Source organism: Quercus robur, chromosome 2 (genome assembly GCF_932294415.1).
Source record: "Quercus robur chromosome 2, dhQueRobu3.1, whole genome shotgun sequence".
In the NCBI taxonomy this organism is placed as follows: domain Eukaryota; kingdom Viridiplantae; phylum Streptophyta; class Magnoliopsida; order Fagales; family Fagaceae; genus Quercus; species Quercus robur.
This window is the reverse complement of record NC_065535.1, coordinates 65,498,425-65,518,928: the sequence shown is the minus strand read 5'-3', so window position 1 is coordinate 65,518,928 and position 20,504 is coordinate 65,498,425. Positions and strand designations below refer to the sequence as shown.

The window sequence follows — 20,504 nt, the reverse complement described above, 5'->3', positions numbered from 1 at the left end:
CCTCTTCTTCTCCCAACTTTCTTCTATTTATAGCTAAGGTTAGTGGGGAGATTATGATTACAGCCACCGTTAGTGCTACTGGAGGTCCAATATTATCTGATTGAAGTGGATGTTTAGGTGAAAGGGCGGTGCAGCATTTATGATCTTGGAACTTGGCTCCATCTTGACCGACTATGTTCGGCAACTCAGTTCCCTGGGAATATCACAATTTCCCGGGAACAGTTCGTATATTTGACCGGGAACGTTTGTCCGATCACCTCTCGGAATTCAATACCCTACGCTTGTTCGTACATGAAGGAAGCTCCAAGAAGGGCGCAGGACAACTGGACCTTTCTGCTGGACCTTTGCCCAAGGCTGGTATGGGACTCGGCCCAGGGCCTGTGTGGGATTGGGCCCAGGGCCTGTATGGGACTGGGCCCAGGGCCTGTGTGGGCCTAGGATTTCGGTGCCATACAATAGCCCCTCCTTGATTCATACTCGGTCGCCGAGAAGAATCAAGGAGCTGTTTGGGCCTCTTGACCTCGGGAACCTTCTTGTCTGGGACTTATGACTGTTACTTTTTACTAATATTCTCAAAAGACGCGTCGTCTCGAGGCGCCAGGCGCAGTCGTCATTATTGCCTGACGATTCGTGGACCGAAGCGGCGCGCGAATCGGTTACGTTTGGCAGTCGCTGGGTCGCTCGTAAATTGTGCCCATTTATTGCTTGAATAAACGTTTCTTCTCCCCCCCACTTCTTTTTGGCTTTATAAATAGTCCCTCTCTGAACACCATTCCATTTTTCCTTCGCCTCTGATCTTTAGTGCTTACTCTCTGCCGACCACATTTCTGTGCGCTTGCTTGCTCAGTGTTCTTTTCCTCCTTAAAACCCAAAGTAAGTCTTTCTTCCCCTTCCTGTTCCTTCAGCTTTGTTTCTTTGAACTCACTTTTGTAGTTTTAGGCTTTATAGATGGGTTACTCTTACCTTCTAGAATCCCCGGCTGCTTTGGCCACCTTTAGGAGTAAATTTAGTATTCCCGATGACGTGGACGTGGCTTACTGCCATGAGAGTGATATGGAACTCCACCGAGGGCAGGGTACAGCCTTCTTTCCTTTGATGTCCATTTTAGAAGGTGGGGTCAGGTTCCCCGTAGATCCCCTCTTGATAAGCACACTCACTTACTATGGGTTGTGCCCTGACCAGCTTCCCCCCAATTTTTACCGGGTAGTTAGTTGTGTCAGTAAGTTGAACCACACCTTTAACTTACAGTTAGACCACCATGATATTAACCAAATGTACAGCCTCTGTGGGAGCAAATCCACCAATTATTACCTAAAGACAAGGGATGCTCGGGTACGGCTGATATCGTGCCTACCCGATTCGAACAGGAACTCCGCCGGGGAATTCGTCAGGGTGCGCGGCAATTGGTTTGCCGGGGAGATCCCTTGCCCCCTTACACGGCGTGAAGTGGGTTCGTACCATCCCCTTCATATAATTGCTTTCCACCGCCTCTTCTTTTCTTCTTATTGGAGTACGAATTTTTTATTGTTAAAGGCTAATGCGTCACCTGTTCTTTTGCAGACGGCAAAGTGTTTGTTCAGGACCTCAGAGCCGTCCACACCAGGGATTTAAACTTCGTCATCCGTTCCGAGATATACGTGCATTAGGACGGACAACTCCGGGCCTCACACTTGATCCTCGGAGTGGAGCCGGTTTATTCTACTTGGCAGCCTTTCAAGCAGGCGCTGATAGTTGACAGCCCCCTGCTATCATACATAGACGTCCGGTACGTAAATTTTTTGCCGCCGAAGCTTACAACCGGGGAAGCGAGGGAATTTGGTCGGCGGTTCACTGCCGCGGACGAACTAGCTCCCCTGCAAGATGAGTCCGCGGAACGGGTATCTCAGCGCCTTAGGGAGAGAGCTCACGAAGCCATACAGCAAGGGGACCAAGCCCAAGAGCAACCCCATCCCGAGAATCCACCCGCCGAGCCTCAACAACAAGTGATAGAAGCGGCTGCCTTGCTAGCTGAAGCGATCCAACCCGGTGCAAGAATGGTGGCAAGGAGAGTCATGACCCTCAACCGGTTCGTGCCTGGTGCCCGGCAGCCCAACCAGCCCCCGCCTACTCAGGGTCGGGGTCAAGCGTCTCAGCCTCCTCCCCTTCACAGTCCGAACGGGCCCGTAAGAAGCAGAAAGTAACCGAGCAACCTTCCACGGGCCCGGGGGATGCCGCAGTCCAGACTCCTCCCCGACCAACAGGTGGAATCATTATCCGCAAGCCGCCAACCGAAGCTGGCACGGGGGGCGCGTCCTCCTCCCAAGTGGCTCCAGCGTGGGAGCCAAAGTTTCTTCTGGACGGCAAGCCATTGCCCTCAACCGCCTCTGTTCGGATGTGGGATAAGGGCGAGGCCGGCCGTATTGCCCAAACTTTGGCTGAAGCTCTCCAACTTCCCGAGGACGTGCACGCTTTCGAGGATGGGTCCGAGGAGTCTGTGGGGTGCCGGTTAGAGTGGCACGCCATTGCGGTAATTCTTTTGTCTATCTACTCCATATAGATTTCCTTTTGTTTCTTTGCTAACCTCCGTGCTTGCTAGGCCGCTCAACTGGCTCACATTGTGGCTGCCCGGGCACGGGAGCTTGATGAGGAAAACGAGCGCGAGAAGGGGGCGCGGGAGTCAGCAGTGAAAACGGCTAAGGAAAAGCTGAAAATTGCTGAGGCTGCTGAGAAGAAGGCTGCTGCTGCGGAGAAGTTCAGGGCATTGGCCGAAAAAAGGTATGCAGAGCTCCTGACCAAGCAAAATGAGACGGAAGTCAAATTAGCCGAAGCCATCAGCCTTAACACTTCCAATGCCGAGGAGATAGCCGATCTCAGGGCAGGCTTGGCGGCCGCGGAACAAAAGTGGTATGACGTAGGTTTTGCCGATGCCGAGAATTCCGCAGAGCCGGTGGTGGCTCGGGCTCGGAATATGGGCTTCGAGGCCGGGTGGTTTGCCGCTCTTCAGGCAATGGGAGTTCCTGAAGATTCGCCGCTGAGAGACCCTGGCCAAATTCCATTTCCGAACCCTGTACCTGCCGTCCAGGACGCCCCGGCTGCTTTTGACGAGGAGGAGACGGCCAGTATGAGGGAGCTGGTTGAGCAAATCGATTCTCACGCCGAGCCCGAGGAAATGGAGGCCACGAGCATCCCGACTGTGCAGGAGCTTCTCGGTGAGGGCCAGCCTTTTCCCCTGACCGTCCAGCAGGAAGTGCCACCGCCGACCCAACCTCCCAGCTGATTTTACTTTTATTTACTAGCTTATTTTTATTTTATTGGTTTTATTTGCCTATGTCACCGGGATGTGGTGATTGAACAATTACTTTAATTTATTGGTTTTATTTGCCCACGTCACCGGGATGTGGTGATTGAACAATTGCTTTAATTTATTGGTTTTATTTGCCCACGTCACCGGGGTGTGGTGGCTAAACAATTGCCTTTATTTGTTTAATTAGTAGTCCGTTTTCTTTTTCCGTTTCAATGTGTTGAATGAATTTATATCTATTTGTGTTTTGCTTGAATTATACCAGTGCTATGGCCGCTTAATAGAATGGTACCCCCGAAAACCTGTTGTGCGGCGCTGTGGGTAATTTGAGAGCGCTATTGGACTTAGTATTTGTAAAAGGGTTAGGTTTTTATCAGGTTTTGCTTTAACCGAGAATTGTGTTTTCGTCCTTAGAGTATTTGTTTGTAAAGTTTCCACTTGTCCGGATATTTGATTTTAACCGAGAATCAAGTTTCTGTCCTTATAGATTTATTTGTAAGGTTCCCACCTGCTCGGCGATTTTGGTCGAACCGAGGGTCAGGTTTCTGCCCTTAGGATTTATTTGTAAGGTTTTCACCTGCTCGGCGATTTTGGTCGAGCCGAGGGTCAGGTTTCTGTCCTTAGGATTTATTTGTAAGGTTTTCACCTGCTCGGCGATTTTGGTCGAGTCGAGGGTCAGGCTTCTGTCCTTAAGATTTGTTTGTAAGGTTTCCACCTGCTCGGCGATTTTGGTCGAGCCGAGGGTCAGGTTTCTGTCCTTAAGATTTGTTTGTAAGGTTTCCACCTGCTCGGCGATTTTGGTCGAGCCGAGGGTCAGGTTTCTGTCCTTAGGATTTGTTTGTAAGGTTTTCACCTGCTCGGCGATATTGATCGAGCCGAGGGTCAGATTTCTGTCCTTAGAGATTTATTGGCGATTCTCTTGGTGTGCGGTTACAGAGTCAAAAACAGCATAGACAAAAAAGTTCATCATGCTCTTAATCTTAATAGAATACAAGTTCTGGCTTACACCGACGATTATGCGTAGAATTTCTTCAGGTTATTGGCGTTCCATGGTCGGGGGAGCGGTCTCTCGTCCAGGTCTTCCAAGTAGTAGGCCCCTGCACCTGCGATGGCTGTGACTCTGTATGGTCCCTCCCAATTCTGAGCAAGCTTCCCTGCAGCCATGTCCCGCATGTTCCCCACTACCCTTCTTAACACTAGTTCCCTGGCACGGAATTCCTTGGCCTTTACATTTCGGTTGTACCTTTGGGCCAGCTTCTGCTGATACTCGGCAAGACGTACGGTCGCGGCCTCCCTGCATTCTTCTAGCCAATCCAAATGCTCCATCATCAGGTTGGCGTTCTGCACGGGGTCAAACCCGGCGACCCGTGCACTGCATAAACTCACCTCGGTTGGTATCACTGCTTCTGCTCCGTATGCCAGAGAAAACGGGGTTTCCCCCGTGGATCTCCTGGGGGTCGTTCGGTAGGCCCATAAAACACTGGGTAGTTCTTCTGCCCATCTTCCTTTCGCTCCATCCAACCTTCTCTTGAGCCCGTTCAAAATAGTCTTATTTATTGCTTCAGCTTGGCCGTTGCTTTGTGGGTATGTCGGGGTTGAATACTTGTTCTTGATGCCGAGCTCGCTGCAAAAGGTTCGAAAAGCGTTGCTGTCGAACTGTAGCCCATTGTCTGTCACTAGCGAATTCGGCACCCCAAACCTTGTAACTATATTTTTCCATACAAATTTTTTCACGTCAGTATCCCGGATATTGGCCAAGGCTTCAGCTTCAGCCCACTTTGTGAAGTAATCTACAGCCACCAGTAAAAATCGGTGGTTCCCCGTTGCTCGGGGGAATGGCCCGAGGATGTCAAGCCCCCATTGTGCAAATGGCCACGGGCTGCTGACAGGATTTAGACGTCCTGCCGGCTGATGGATCATTGGGGCGTGCTTTTGACATTGTTCGCAACTCCGAACGTATTCGGCGGCATCCTTCTGCATCTGTGGCCACCAAAACCCCTGTGTCATTGCTCTGTGTGCTAAAGATCGTCCCCCAGCATGCCCGCCGCACACTCCTTCATGCAGCTCGGTCAGAAGCTCCTTGACTCTTTCAGGATGCAGGCACAAGAGGTAAGGGCCCGTGAAGGACCTTCTGTACAACTTTCGGTCCGAAGACAACCAGTACCTGGGAGCCATTCGTCGAATCTTGTTGGCCTTGGCCTCATCCTCTGGAACTTTATCTTCGGAAAGGAAGTCTATGATCGGGTTCATCCAGCATGGTCCGGCTACCGCCACCTGCGCAACCTCTACTCCGGCCTGGTCGAGAGCGGTCTTCACACAGATGCTTGGCTCCCTTATAAGTTCTATCGTGATAAGCCTCGGCGTGTCCTCGGTAGCCGATGAGGCTAACGTGGCAAGAGAGTCAGCATGCTTGTTTTGTGACCGGGCTACCTGGGATATCTTTACCGTTCCAAACTGACCGATAATTTGCTTTGCCGTACTTAGATAAGCTTTCATTCGGGGGTCCCGAGCCTCGAAGTCCCCAGTGATCTGATAAACAACCAGCCGAGAGTCCGAGTAGATCTCCACGTCCTTTGCGCCCAGATGCAATACTGCCCTCAACCCGGCCAGTAGGGCTTCATATTCGGCTTCGTTGTTCGAGGCTTTGAACCCCAATTTGAAGGAGTGTTCCAGTCGCATACCTTCAGGGGTGATTATGACAATACTAGCCCCGGCCCCCATAGCATTTGATGCGCCGTCCACAAATAACCTCCACGGGCGAATCTCCGCACTACAGATTACCTTGCCTTCATTCTTGGGTGTAAATTCTGCGATGAAATCGGCGAGAACCTGTCCCTTCACCGAGCTTCTAGGTCGGTATCTTATGTCAAACGATCCCAACCGAGTCCCCCATTTAGCAATCTGTCCTGTGAAGTCGGATCTCTTCAACAGTGATTGCAATGGATACTCGGTGAGGACGAACACTGTGTGTGCCTGGAAGTAGTGTGGTAACTTCCTCGTGGCGTGCACCAGGGCCAAAACCAACTTTTCAAGAGGCAGGTACCTTGTCTCGGCATCGACCAAGGTTTTGCTCACGTAATACACCGGCATTTGCACTCCCCGGTCCCTTAGTAACACAGCACTTACGGCATGATCGGTAACTGCAAGGTACATAAACAGATCCTCCCCGGGCTCCGGGGCCGTCAACCTCGGCGCCTTTGCCAAATATTCCTTTAGTTCTCGAAAAGCTTCATCGCAGCTCTCGTCCCATTGAAACCCCTTCCACTTCTTCAGAAGTTGATAGAATGGCCGGCAGCGATCGGCAAACTTGGAGATGAATCGGTTCAGGGCGGCCAACATTCCAGTGAGCACTTGCACTTCCTTAGGATTGCTCGGTGGTTTGAGGCGATTGACGGCCTCTATTTGGTCGGGGTTAGCCTCTATTCCCCGAGTGGAGATCAGATAACCCAGGAACTTGCCAGCCCCCACTCCGAAAGTGCACTTTTCGGCATTCAGGCGCAGCTTGTGCCGTCGTAGTATCTCGAATACTCCCCGAAGGTCTTCAGTATGCAACGACTCTTTTCTGCTTTTTACCACCATGTCGTCGATATAAACTTCAACCGTGCATCCAATTTTTTCTCGGAACATCCTTGTCATCATACGCTGGTAGGTGGCCCCGGCATTCTTCAATCCAAACGGCATGACCTCGTAGTGATAGTTTGCGTTCGGGGATATAAATGCTGTCTTTTCTCGGTCCTCGGGCGCCAAGGCAATCTGGTGGTAGCCTTGGAAGGCGTCCAGGAAGCTCATTCTCGGGTGCCCGTACGTGGCATCCACTAGCTGATCAATCTTGGGCATCGGGAATGGGTCCTTGGGACACGCTCTGTTCAAATCTGTGAAGTCCACACAAACTCTCTATTTACCGCTCTTCTTCTTCACTACGACAGTGTTTGCTAGCCATCTCGGGAAGAATATTTCTTTTATGACCCCGGCTTCCTTCAGTCGCTGGACCTCCAGGTTTACTGCATCGACGTGTTCCTTTGATGCTCTTCTCGGCTTCTGCTTCTTCGGGGGAAATGATGGGTCCACGTTGAGTTTGTGAACAATGAACTCGGGGTCTACGCCGGGCACTTCATACGGGTTCCATGCGAAGACATCTATGTTCTGCAGCAGGAACAACAACATCTCTACCCTTTCCCAGTCATTCATGCTTGTACCTATCTGGAAATATTTGTCACTATCTGGGAGAATTCTTACCTTCAGCACCTCCTCGGCAACGTCCGCCCCAGTTTCCCGGGGTTTCTGTAATTGCTATGCGGTCTCTTTCTCGGCGTGCTCAGCTTGACCGAGTTGTTACTTTTCCCACCGGACCGCGGCTACAAGGCATTGCTTCGCCACCTGTTGATTCCCCCTTACCTCTGCAACTCCATACTCAGTAGGAAATTTTACTTTCACGTGAAGGGTGGACGGAACAGCCCCCATGGCGTGAATCCACGGCCTCCTCAGGATTGCGGTGTAAGGTGCGAATGATCGGACTACTATGAATGTAACTATAACTTCCTTGCCTTCCATGTCCACTGGGAGAGAGATTTGCCCCTCGGGAATCACAACTCTCCCGTCAAACGAGACTAATGGCGTGTCATACTTCGCCAAATCCTGGGCCTTTAACCCGAGCCCTTCGAAGAGGTCCGGGTACATGACGTCTGCCCCGCTACCTTGATCAATCATCACCCTCTTCACCAAGAATCCGCCTATCCGGGCTGTCACCACCAAAGCGTCGTCGTGAGGTTGGATCGTCCCTTCCAAATCATCTTCTCCGAACGAGATGGCCAGCCGTCCAACTTTCTTTTTCTTCTTGGATGATTCTCCCTCCGCGCAAGCCACTGTCATTACCCTTTTTGCCGCTGCTGCTCTTCTCGGTGCGGCATGAATGACGTCGATTACCCCCAGGGGTGGTGGAAGGGGGTGCCTTTTCTGTTGGGCGCCCTGCTCGGGCTCCCGGTCAATGGAATCTGCTACAAACTCTTTCAGGTGCCCTGCCTTCACTAACTGTCCGAGATGATCTTTTAATACCCTACACTGCTCGGTGGTGTGCCCCTTGTCTCTGTGATAGGTGCAGTATAGGTTTTGGTTCCTCCGAGATGGGTCGCCCCCCATTTTGTTCGGCCATCTAAAGAATGGCTCGTTCCTTATCAGTTCCAAGATTTTGTGCACGGGCTCTTTAAACACCACATTAACCCCTTCGATCTGCACCTCTGGTTCCTGCATTCTGAAGTCCCTTTTCGGCTTTGGCGGCAAGATGCTTTGCCGAGATCTCCCCGTAAAAGGAGCTTTCCCCCTGCTTTGCAGCCAGTCATCCTCCAGGCATTTGTACTCCTCTATGCGTCTCATCAGTTGCCTCATATCCTCCGGGGGTCTTCTTGTCAGCGACTCCCGCAATTCAGAATCTTCGGGGAGCCCCATCCTGAAGGTGCTAGCCGCAATTTTCTCGTTTCCTCCACCAATCTCGTTGTAGAGTTCCCAGTATCGGCTGGCATAACTCCGAAGGGTTTCCCCGACCCTCATTTTCATGGAAAGCAATGCGTCGACCGGCTGTTGCACTCGGCTGCATGTTACGAACCTGCTGCCGAATTCCTGAATCAGCTCGGCGAAGCTGTGTATAGAACCTTTCCGCAACCCATTGAACCATCTCAGTACGGTAGAGCCGAGACTAGAGGGGAATACTTTACACATCAATGCATCGTTGTGCGCATGCAAAGACATCATGTGGATGTAATGACTGACATGCTCCACGGGGTCTGTCCTCCCCTCATAGGAATTGAATGGTGGTCGCGTGAATCTGCTCGACATGGTTGCCCGTTCAATCTCATCGGAGAATGGAGACCGGGCTGCCATCCGCAAGGCTCTGCTCATGGCGTCCATTGCGACGTTGTGGTGCCGCCGCTCCTCTGGCGACTCTAATCCTTGGTTATCATATCCATGCGATCGGGAACGGTCCCGTCTACGACGCGTCTCCCGTGAGTGTCGATGTGACTCTTTAGAGCGTGATCGGTCTCGGTATTGTTGCGTAACAGATCGGCTGGAACCCTCCTCGCCACGGTTTCTCCTGGGTTGGGGGTTGTGGTTCCTTTCGTAGCGCCGACCCCTTGCTTCCAGCTCCAAGTCCATTACCAATCTATGTAACCGCTCCAACTCTCGGTCTCTATCATCATATTGCCGATGTGCTGAGACGCCTGAAATCGTCCAATGTGTCTGGGCCGATCCTTCTCCCAATCCGGACCTTTCCTCTCCTTTTGGATGCTCCCTATCCTCCAGCCGTTTCTGCCTTCTCTCCCTCCACGTCGATCCCCGAGAAGATCCTACGGAATTGCTCAGAACATGCCCCCCTGAACGCTCCTCAGACATCTCCCTTGCTTGAGTCTCACTCGAACCACAGCTTCGTAGGAGAGCCCCACAGTGGGCGCCAATTGTAGGAACCAAGTACAAGACTTCTGGGCCTTAGGTCACTTGGGCTCACAATTTATTTGTAGTGGGCTTAAGGATTTCCTACAATGGGTCGTTCTCGGCAGAGAGACTCAAAGTAACACTCAGTTGATACTCTCTTCTTGATTGTTTTCTCTCAATTTTTCTGAACCCCTCCTTCTCCCAACTTTCTTCTATTTATAGCTAAGGTTAGTGGGGAGATTATGATTACAGCCACCGTTAGTGCTACTGGAGGTCCAATATTATCTGATTGAAGTGGATGTTTAGGTGAAAGGGCGGTGCAGCATTTATGATCTTGGAACTTGGCTTCATCTTGACCGACTATGTTCGGCAACTCAGTTCCCTAGGAATATCACAATTTCTCGGGAACAGTTCGTATATTTGACCGGGAACGTTTGTCCGATCACCTCTCGGAATTCAATACCCTACGCTTGTTCGTACATGAAGGAAGCTCCAAGAAGGGCGCAGGACAACTGGACCTTTCTGCTGGACCTTTGCCCAAGGCTGGTATGGGACTCGGCCCAGGGCCTGTGTGGGATTGGGCCTAGGGCCTGTATGGGACTGGGCCCAGGGCCTGTGTGGGCCTAGGATTTCGGTGCCGTACACCTACTATAGTCTCAGTTCTTTCCTGCAAATGTGGGACAAGTCTAGCCATTGAATATTCAACTCCCAAAATTTAGAGTTAAAGGAAACCATACCTACTACAGTCTCACGTTCAACCGCAAAGCAGAAAAAAATAAGTTGTTCAACCATGTATTGCAACTAAAACAAAAGAAAACCTTTTATATATATACGTGTATCTTAAGAGGTAAAAGGCTACAGTTTTTAAAAGCTTATCAAGGCTCATATATTTATTTATGCCACCTCACTTGAACCTCTTATACCATACTAATTATCAAACTTTAAGTATTTTAGGCCCAAACGAATTAAATCCATTCAATTGTGGGCATCCTTTTTAATTTACGTATAAGAATTAAATTAGTATCAAAATTATAGGATGTTACATAAGCTGTTACTAATTCTAATTTAGGTCCAATATTGATATTATTTTTTTACTTACCAATAACAGCATTTTACCTAAGATTTATTGTAAAAATGTTGTGAACGTAACATAACTCCAAAATTAATTCTGCCCCCAAACATAATCCTTAATCCTTTTTTTTTAAAGGCTTAAATAACAACAAATATGAACCAAACAAAAACAAGACAAGACCAAAAAATAAGTGAACAAATTATTCAACAAAAAGCCTATTATAAAACATAAACATAAAAATTGCTAATCATTTAAATTTGCAACTCGTTCAACCCATTCAATAATTCCTAATTCCTAATTTCAATTTTCCTTAAAAAATGGTATCAAGAAAAATATTGTGATTGTGAGTTATTCTTGATAGTGATGACGGTTATACTTTTTTTGGTATTACAGTTGCAATAACTTTGCTCTTCTTAACAACTCAACTCGCAATTGTGGCATATATATCTTCTTTATTATCATTTCAAACCCTCTCACTTAATTTATTACTCTCATCTTAGTATTATCAGAGTCTGTTTGGATAGAACTTATTTTGCTGAAACTGAAAACTAAAAACTGAAAACACTGCAGCAAAATAATTTTTAAATGTGCGAATAGTGCCGTGGGACCCATTTTTAATGAAAAAGTTATTGAAAAGTGGAATTTGTTGGTATGTGAACAGTGCACAGATGCACGGTTCACCATGGAAAAGTCAATAAAACTGGCTCAAAAAAAAAAAAAAAAAAAAAAAGCTACTGAAAACGCAAACATAAAACGCAAAAGCTAAATCCAAACCCAGCCTCAATTTCCACTTTATCTATTTTTTCAAACATAGTAGCAAAGACCTTAGAGCATTCCCATCAGAACTTTTAAAAATTTTAGCATTTAGCATTTCAAAAAGTCATTTTATCAATTTTAATAACTCATTTTACAATACACCCAACATTAAAGGTTCTATTTTTTACCATTTCGTTTAAAATAATATAAACTATTCATTAAAATAATAAAAAACAACTACACAAACCACCTTTTCCACCACAAGCATTAAAATAATAATATTTTTTTTTAAGATTTGAGCTACAGTGAGCTTTCATCTTGATTGGAGCTACAGTGAGCTTTCATATTTGTTGTAACTTGCTTTTTGGTGCTTTTTATAAACTTGATGATAAAATTTAGCATTTATAGCATTTAGCATTCTTAACAAGAATGCTCTTAGCCTTATCATTACGAACTACCACCCAATACCAGTTTCGTTAGTGTCTTTGAAAACAGTCCTTAAAGCATCTCCAACAGATTTTCCAAATTTTTGTACTATTTGGAGAATCTACAATAACTTTTACATTTAACTACCTACTTTTTCAAATCTACTTTCCAACAGATTCTCTATTCTATTCTCTATCTTATTTAAATATTATTTCTTCATTATTTCTTTAACCTTTCTTTATTCTTTTTTTAATATTTTTTTATTCTTTCTCTATTCATTCCCAATAGCTATACTTTTCAAATTTCCAACAGCAACACACACACACACACACAGCCCCTGTTAAAGGGACACACACACACACACACACAGAGTAGCAACACACACACACACAGCCCCTGTATATGGGTAGCGCACACACACACACACACAGCCCCTGTATATGGGCAGCACACACACTCACGCACACACAGCCCCTGTGGACACACACACAGCAGCACACACACAGCAACACACACATACAGCAGTAGCAGCGCGCACACACACACAGCAGCAGCAACAACACACACACACACACACAGCAGCAACACACACACACACAGCAGCAGCACAAGCAACACACACACACACACACACACACACACACACACAGCAGCAGCACAAGCAACACACACACACACAGCAGCAATGGGAACTTTTTCTATATATTCCTACACACATACCTATGCAACTAATACCTCATTTAGCAAGACCCAAAAAAATGGTACCAATCATAGCCATTTAATGCACAAAGTAATGCAGAGCATCAACTAACATTCATATTGGTGAGAATATACACAATCAAAAAAAAAAAAAATTCACCTTAATAGTAGCATCCAGTTGCAGAAGTATAGGAATTGGTGAACCGAGAGTAGGTGTAATAACTCCTGCTCTTTCTCGAGCTTTATGGTCCAATACCTCCAACTTAAAAATAAGAAACTCTAACCTGCAATTACAAATGCACCTCAATGATACATTATGACTAAAATTTGTGCACAGAAACACACATTCACGCATTATCAATGAAAATCACATTCAGAAACAAAAATTCATAGAATCATATGGAAATTATGACAACGCTCTTTAAAAAGAACAAAAACAAGAATTCCCACAAAACATTTTCCAAAAACCATTCCAACCACATAGATATCAAAAACCCACCAAGCAAAAATGACAAACATGAAAAACCCAATATGAATTCATCGATCAAACATCATTGCCATCACAATTTCAGCTACAAAAAAACCCAGGATTCAGATTCTCAATATTTCCACACCAAAAAAAAAAAAAAAAGAGACATAATAAGATTAAAGTTTGGGTACCGATACTCAGATTCTCAATGTTTTTGTTTGGGTTTTTTTGTTTTTCTTGGTTTGGGTACCGATATTCAAGGTTGAGATTAATTTATTGACTTTAATAAGATTAATTAAATAGAAAAAAACAAAGAAAAGATCAAGAACAGAGTGAAAGACAAACAGAGAGAAAAGAACCAAAAACCCAAAACCTAAACCCAGATTGTGGTGAAGAACAATAGAAAAGGGTGAGCTTCAGAACTCATATGATAAACTAATAAATTCAAAAATGACAAAAACCCTATTAAATCAAAATTTTGGGTTACCGATATTCAAGGTTGAGCTTCAGAACTCTATTCTTCGTCACAGGTGGTTGAGTGAACTTCGATTGAAAGGCACGGTGCGAGTTCTTTTGAGAAAGACACGGTGCAAGATTTTTGTGAGAGAGAGCAGCGGCGAGGGTTGATTTCGTGAGAGCGGCGTTTTTGAAGAGAGGGAGCTTTCTGAAGAGAAACCAGACAATAGAGAAGAAGGAAAAACGTTTGGGAGAGAGAAAGAATTGTAAATTAAATGCCACTGTTTAATTTTTTAATATATAATAAGGGAATAGAGTTGCTACAGTGTTCTCTAAAATAAGAGAACTACTGTAGCAACTTCAAAAAAAAATTTAGAGAAACTGTGCATTTGGAGCAGCTGCTGGAGCGTGAACAGTGCTGTTTGGTGGTCTAAATTTGGCTTTACATTAGCTGTTGGAGATGCTCTTAGCAATATTTCTTAAATTTCTTTTATACTGAATAGATTTCCTTCCTGCAGGTTGTCAGTTCCTGGATGCACTTTTGTGCTGTACGTGTTTTTGCAGAGAGCATTCTGAAATATGGTCTGCCGCCGTCTTTCTTGGTATATTGAATCTTATGTTTGTTTATGGTTTTCCAATCAAGCATTTGCATTTTGACTGAGCATGGGTTGTTGAAATGATTTCAGGCATGTGTTTTAGCTCCGTCAGTAAAAAGTGAGAAGAAAGTACGCTCAATCCTTGAAGGGTTGTGTGACAGTGTAAACAGGCAAGTCCATAAGCCTTTGTGTATCTTTTATGGCATAGAATGAGTAAACCTCAATAATCAACTAATGTTGACGTAGTCTTCTTAGCCTGGGTCATTTGTCCTCGATGTAGATGCAGATGAACTCAAGATCCATTGTTTAGTTAACTAATGAGATCATGTTATTGGAGATGGACACCAGTACGGCTGTACCTAGGAGGGTACATTACTCTGCATTGTCAAGGAAAATATGAAGGCTGTGAAGAGGTTTAAAATTTTTTACTTCAGTCTTCAGGAGCTTTTTGTTGATAAAGACAGACTCTAAACTTTTAACTCTCTTCGCAAGAACTTTATCATATTCTCCAAACTTCTATATGAACTTCCAACAGTTAAGTCCTTTATGCTTTTTAAGTTCAAAAAATTGGGAGCACATGTGGCAGCTCAATTATGATGTGCATGGTTTTATGTGCCCCCTGAACCTGGGATCTCACCAAATGCACCTGTACTATAATACATAGGATGAGACTGATACCTGGAAGTCAGTTAATTTTGTTCATTTGTATATCTTAGTGGTAGTTGTTTAATCTGATTAATATTTCCTGAGATTTTTCCTTTAATGTTTGTGTGCAGCACATACTGGAAAACTGAATATGAAGCCGGAGGAGGGGTGGCTGGTCTGGCAGGTGATGCTGATGCCCATCCATATGCTCCTTCACAATCAATCTCATATGATCAGTGCTGAATCTGAGTTCCTCGTCTGTTTCAAAGTCCTAGTCCAAGGTTTCCTCTAGACAGCAATAGCAATGCAAGTGTTCAGTGATACTGTAGAGTATATTAAATTTAGTTACAGAATTCTTTGATTATTCAATTATAGTTCAGTTTTGGGAGTTCCAGTGAGTCTGATGAGATGGGGGTGAAAGCTGTGATGAAGGCTTGTTCAGAAATTTGAATTAGGAGACTTATATTATCAGATTTCAGTATTGGCATTTACAAAGCTTGACAATAATGCTGTATTAATGATTTGAAAATGCAATGCATTTATTTAATGTAATACTGTATTTTTTTTTTTTCTCCTGGAGCAATGTACTACATTCATTTGCCTTTGAAATGTTTTGCTTAAAGAACTACTCTAGATGGGTGATTACCGTCACATCTCTTGACCGTTTAGTTGTTTCGTATGTAGTATGGACTGTGACAATGCGTGCTGGAGCTTGGCAAGGTTTGGTAAAGACCAGTGAGATAGGTCTCGATTTGGTTTAGGGAGAGCAGTGTGGATGTAGGTAGAGAGCTGAAAGAAGTAGAATTTGCGCAGGGCAGGCAGCCGGAGCTTGAGGCGTTCGGTTGAGCTCCCATGGCTTCCGAAGAAAAATTCAGTTCTTGAAATCTAGTCGTGACTCATGGCTTCAAAAAAATTTCAGATTTTTTTTTTCTTTTCTAAATCTATGATAAGGTAACTCTCATACACTAGCTGCATCAAACCCACAACTGCTGCTACCACTAGGAATGCTGGAATGGAATGCCATTTGAGTTTCTGCCCCGGGCGTGTAGCTTTCACTTGATCTTTAAGAATTAAGATTATGGCCACTCATCATCTAATTCCATAAAATAAATTGATTATAAACTCGTAGTTATTTATTGAGAGTCAGACGACAATGTATGATCAAAATTTAGGATGAGCCCAATTCTTCCATGACCAACGTATCCATTTTTTGCTTATTTTTTTATGAATATTTTCCGCTTCTTTTCTTTGACTCTTCCTTCACTGTCCTATTTATTTTTTTCCTTATTTTTTTCTTTGGCCAGCTTGGTGGTTCTCGGTTCTCCTTTTGGTGCTCTCATTGTCTTGTTGTTTACGAAGTGCCAGGGAAATGGAAAAATGCAAATCTTAGAAAAATGCTAGAATTACAATTTTTGCTACAACTTATTCACATAGCAAATTGTGCAGTCTACAATACCACCCACAACGTAAACAAATTATGGCAAAAATTGTAATACTCACTTGCGAATCTTAAGATTTTGAATTTTATCCGGCATTAGTATTGGGATTGAGACCTTTGTTTATTACTCTTTCTTTTAATATTTAATTTAAAATAGAACCCAATCATCTCTCAATTTAATAAAATTCTCCACAGCCATTAGAACTGAATCATCCCTGACGCAAACCGCGTTCCGTGCTCTCTTTTTTTATTGCCAAAAAAGTCAGGAAGAATTAGTAATGAAATCATATATAATTTATTGGAGTCAAACTTTTGGGATATATTTAAAAATTAGTTTGAAGTTCTCGACTAATTCTAATTCATTCTCTACGCTTATGCATCAACCAGATATTACACATCGTACATAAACATATAAGTTAGAACTCGATGCAAAGTACTAGTGCCTTTTAATTTAACAAACCCCTGATTTGCCGACATAATTTTATTCTTGGATCTATCAACATTGTTTAGGAAGCATTCTCATCAACTCTCTCATAAAAAATGTCATTTTGACACACTAAAAACCTACTTTATCATTTTAGCACATCATTTTATAACATACCATTTATCAGATGTTCTATACTATAATTTTATACATTAAAATAATATTTATTACACATTAAAATAATAGAGAGAGACATCTAATGGGAAGAGAGAAAAAAAACAAATTAAATAAGCCAAATAGTGTTTTGGCATGGCTGTCCGTACCGTCTCATATTTGAGACAGTACTGTAGCTATGTCTCAAATTTTTTGAGATTTGGAAGAGCTGATGAGAGATGGTTTTTGGTGTTTGGTGTGCCAAATGTGAGAGTGCTCTAATGAGTTCAAACTTGAATGACAACTCTTTTAAAAGCTAAGGTTGTGGATTCAATAATCAAGGGGAATGAAGGGTTCATTGTAAATCACTGATATTCTAACTACTAGACTCACCAGGAGACTATTTGTAAAATAAACAGATTTTCACTACCATATCTTTGGAGGTAACAGAAATTCCCATCGAGCTGCAAGAAAATCAAACCCAAAAATTCTAAAACAACAAAAATATGTCAGTACTTCAGGAACAAAGTTTCTTTCTTTACCATGAATGGTCAATCTCACCATGAGTTCTGAATAATCACTGCTAAAACAGAAGATTATTAGCTTTCACACCCAAAATGGTGAAAGTACCCTGATCTTTTGGAAACAATGCTGGTGCAAGACCTTGAGACATAGTTAGGGCAACTAGCACATCAACTGCAAAGAATTTGCAACAGATCCCAAGTGCACAATTAAAGAAGCATCAAAAACAAGAAAAATCAAATGAGAAAATCAACCAGAATGAACTGAATAAATGAGTAAAGACAAGAAAACATGTTTCCGCTCATATCAAGTGCATTCAAAGAGATGTAAAATAAGAGAACTCAGTATATCACCCCATCTGCCAATTATTCTTTGACCAGAGCTTATGGGGGAACCATGATCCTAACATCATATTGCAAATTCATTATAGATCTAACTACATAGTTTTAAAAGTAATCAGAAGGATAAGAGCAAAACCATCCTTCCACAAGCCAAATTAGGAAAATTGGCCAGTTCCAAATGCAAAAGAATACTCCCCACTGGCTTCAGAGCCATCCACCAAGTAACTTCAACAATCCTATTGTTTATTGAAACCCTATAATTGTCTTTCCTACGTTCAACAAAACGACAAAAACTTGTGATGATCATCTGAAATTCTATGCCTTTGCAAGCTCAGTAGCAGCAGGAGCAACACCACCAGTTGTTGGCCTGAAGATAAAACCAAATCCCATTAGCAATTAAACTAAATAACATGAAAATTCATATTTACTCAAAACAGCTATAAGATGGACTTACAATCCCACGAAAACTTTGAAGGCATCATAGATTCCCCACTGAGCTCCAGTAAGAGTTCCAATCATGACAATACGGAGAGGAAGCCCACGGGTAAAGAGACCCATAACACCTAGCTTGTTCACAGCCTGCACAAACCAGAACACATAGGGTCAAAGAGATTGTAAAGGAGTAGAAAGGCAAATGGGAACCATGCTAAGGAGAACCACTCACATCACTAACAGTTGCCCCCTTGGCATTGTTGAGGAAGGAGACAAGATTGTCAGCAGGATGAGACACAATGGCACAGAATACACCAGCCACATATCCACCAGCAAAACTCACACCAAGCTGCAGAGTTTTGCTACACTCGTTCTTCGGTGTGGGGATGGCATGCTTATAGATATTCTCCACAATTGTCTCAAAAGATGCAAACTTCATCATTGTATCTGCAAGAATGAACATGATCTTTCAAAACTGAGTGAAAATTTATGAAGGTAAGAAGGCATAAACAATAACTTAAAGGGAACTGAGCACTTGCAATATTCTTTAATCAAATACCTGGAGAAAGTTACAAAGTTTGAAGTCAATTAATAGATATAGTACTGCTGAACAAATTTAGAGAGAGATTTTTTCTTTTATAGGTAAACAATTTAATTAAAAAGCGCAAGAGATGAAGCCACAGAACATCATCCAAACATTTTAAAAGGGAAATATGCATGGTTTTAAAAACCGGATCAAACTGGCCGGTGAACCGGGAACCAGACACAAAACTGGCCCAGTAAAAACTGGGAAAACTGGCGCTTCAAACCAGACCTATTTTCGGTTCTTTGACTGTTCCAGTTTTTAAAACCATGGAAATGTGGACTATTTCATGGGATGAAGGGAGCATAGACATCATTTGCTTCTACAAGATATGTTCATAACTGAAGAATAAGAACTAGTGAAACTTAGTTTATCGAGGTCAACAATGGGTACTTGCAATATAATCACAAGTTCAGGACTATTATGTGGATTACAATCTTGACAGCCTCTTAAAAAACAGAAAATGAACATACTATTTGCCATAATGCAATTTTCTTTAAAGAAATTAATTACATATCAAAAATGAAAACACATATGGTACAACAGAGATTCATCTTAAACCATTAATCCTGCTGTGCAATATTAGTATGTTCTGGCATTTGAAATTACGTTACTTTTATTTATTTGTTTATGATTTTTTGGTGCCCCAAAACCACTGGATTGAATTTTGCTTGTTACAAACAGAGTATTAACACACAAATTCTCCCCCTACCCTAACTTACATGGAATCTGACGTCCCCAGAGAGGAACCAGTCCCTTGTACAACCTGCAATGATTGGACAAATCAGTTAGAAATACTTCGACAGCATAAAAGGTCATGTATATATATAAAGAATCACATTGATTTGCATACCCTCCATATCCTTCAGATCTAACAAATTTGGGAAGCCCATCTGACAGACCTCTAGCAAAACCAGGCTGTGTTTGAACCCGGACCTTCACTGCCTCAAATGGGCAAAGAGCAATGTCAGCAATGAACTCGGCAGATGCAGAACCAGCAAGATAGATCAAGGTCTTGTACTTGGCTGCATTCTCAGGTCCAGCAAGGTCAGAGTAGTACTTCTTAAAGAATTCATAGAATCCAAACTTGCAGGCACCCTGAGCACTGTAACCAAGCAAGGTTGGCACCCAACCCCTGAAGAAGCCTCTGACACCCTGGTCCTTATACAACACTCCAAAACCAGATGAGATGCTTTTGTACTTTGCAGGGTCAATCTGAAACCAAAAATATCAACATTAATTGAATCCCGTGCATATCATATTACACAACCAACCCTTGATTGTTGAAAGATTAACATAAACGCTAATTTAACATATTAAAAACGAACTGCATCATAAACACTGTACATGAAAGGTTTTGAAATTTCAGGGAGCTGAGATGAGATAGTACAACTGTACATACTCTCGCATCTGAGGGGATTCAAAATTTCGAACCCAAATTCATCCTCACCCAACACCCAAAGGTCATTGGCAATGGATTTCATTAATGTTAGGTGATATTTGAGAAAACAAATAAAGCATGGACCATGTTCTACATATTATTCTTACCACAATTTGAACAAAGTCGAAACTAAATATCCAGGTTCATTATTAGGACCAAAAACCAAAGTAATTGGAATATTAATACATTCCACAAAGAAAATCGTCTTGAAATGTAACCCTGGTAACTATAAATAACAGAGTACAATATTAACATAGATAAAATCTTCGATAATTAATTTAGGATCTAAAAATATGGACTAAATTAAGAAATAAAACAAAACAAAACAAAACAAAATATCCAATCGCA

At 43.5% G+C, this 20,504-nt stretch overlaps 1 protein-coding gene and 1 long non-coding RNA gene across 3 annotated transcripts in view; both read right to left on the bottom strand.

Annotated features, from left to right (window-relative positions):
* The window catches only part of LOC126714522 (mitochondrial phosphate carrier protein 3, mitochondrial-like), a 31,145-nt gene that overhangs the window by 9,784 nt on the left and 857 nt on the right, over positions 1–20,504 (bottom strand). The window contains exons 2-6 of one of the 2 annotated variants that reach the window (XM_050414708.1): positions 19,569–19,930; positions 19,438–19,481; positions 18,365–18,579; positions 18,155–18,279; positions 17,636–18,067 (exon numbers count right to left, since the gene is read on the bottom strand). The exons of the other annotated variant lie outside the window; for it this stretch is intronic. Coding sequence (XP_050270665.1) covers positions 18,016–18,067; positions 18,155–18,279; positions 18,365–18,579; positions 19,438–19,481; positions 19,569–19,930 — 798 coding nt within the window. The 3' untranslated portion in view covers positions 17,636–18,015. Of the gene's footprint in view, positions 1–17,635; positions 18,068–18,154; positions 18,280–18,364; positions 18,580–19,437; positions 19,482–19,568; positions 19,931–20,504 lie in introns of those variants that run through there. 2 annotated transcript variants of the gene reach the window in all.
* Positions 12,816–13,977, bottom strand: LOC126714523 (uncharacterized). The gene is made up of 2 exons (XR_007651618.1): positions 13,613–13,977; positions 12,816–12,940 (listed from the first exon to the last, which is right to left on the bottom strand). It is a non-coding gene; the product is annotated as an uncharacterized LOC126714523 (long non-coding RNA).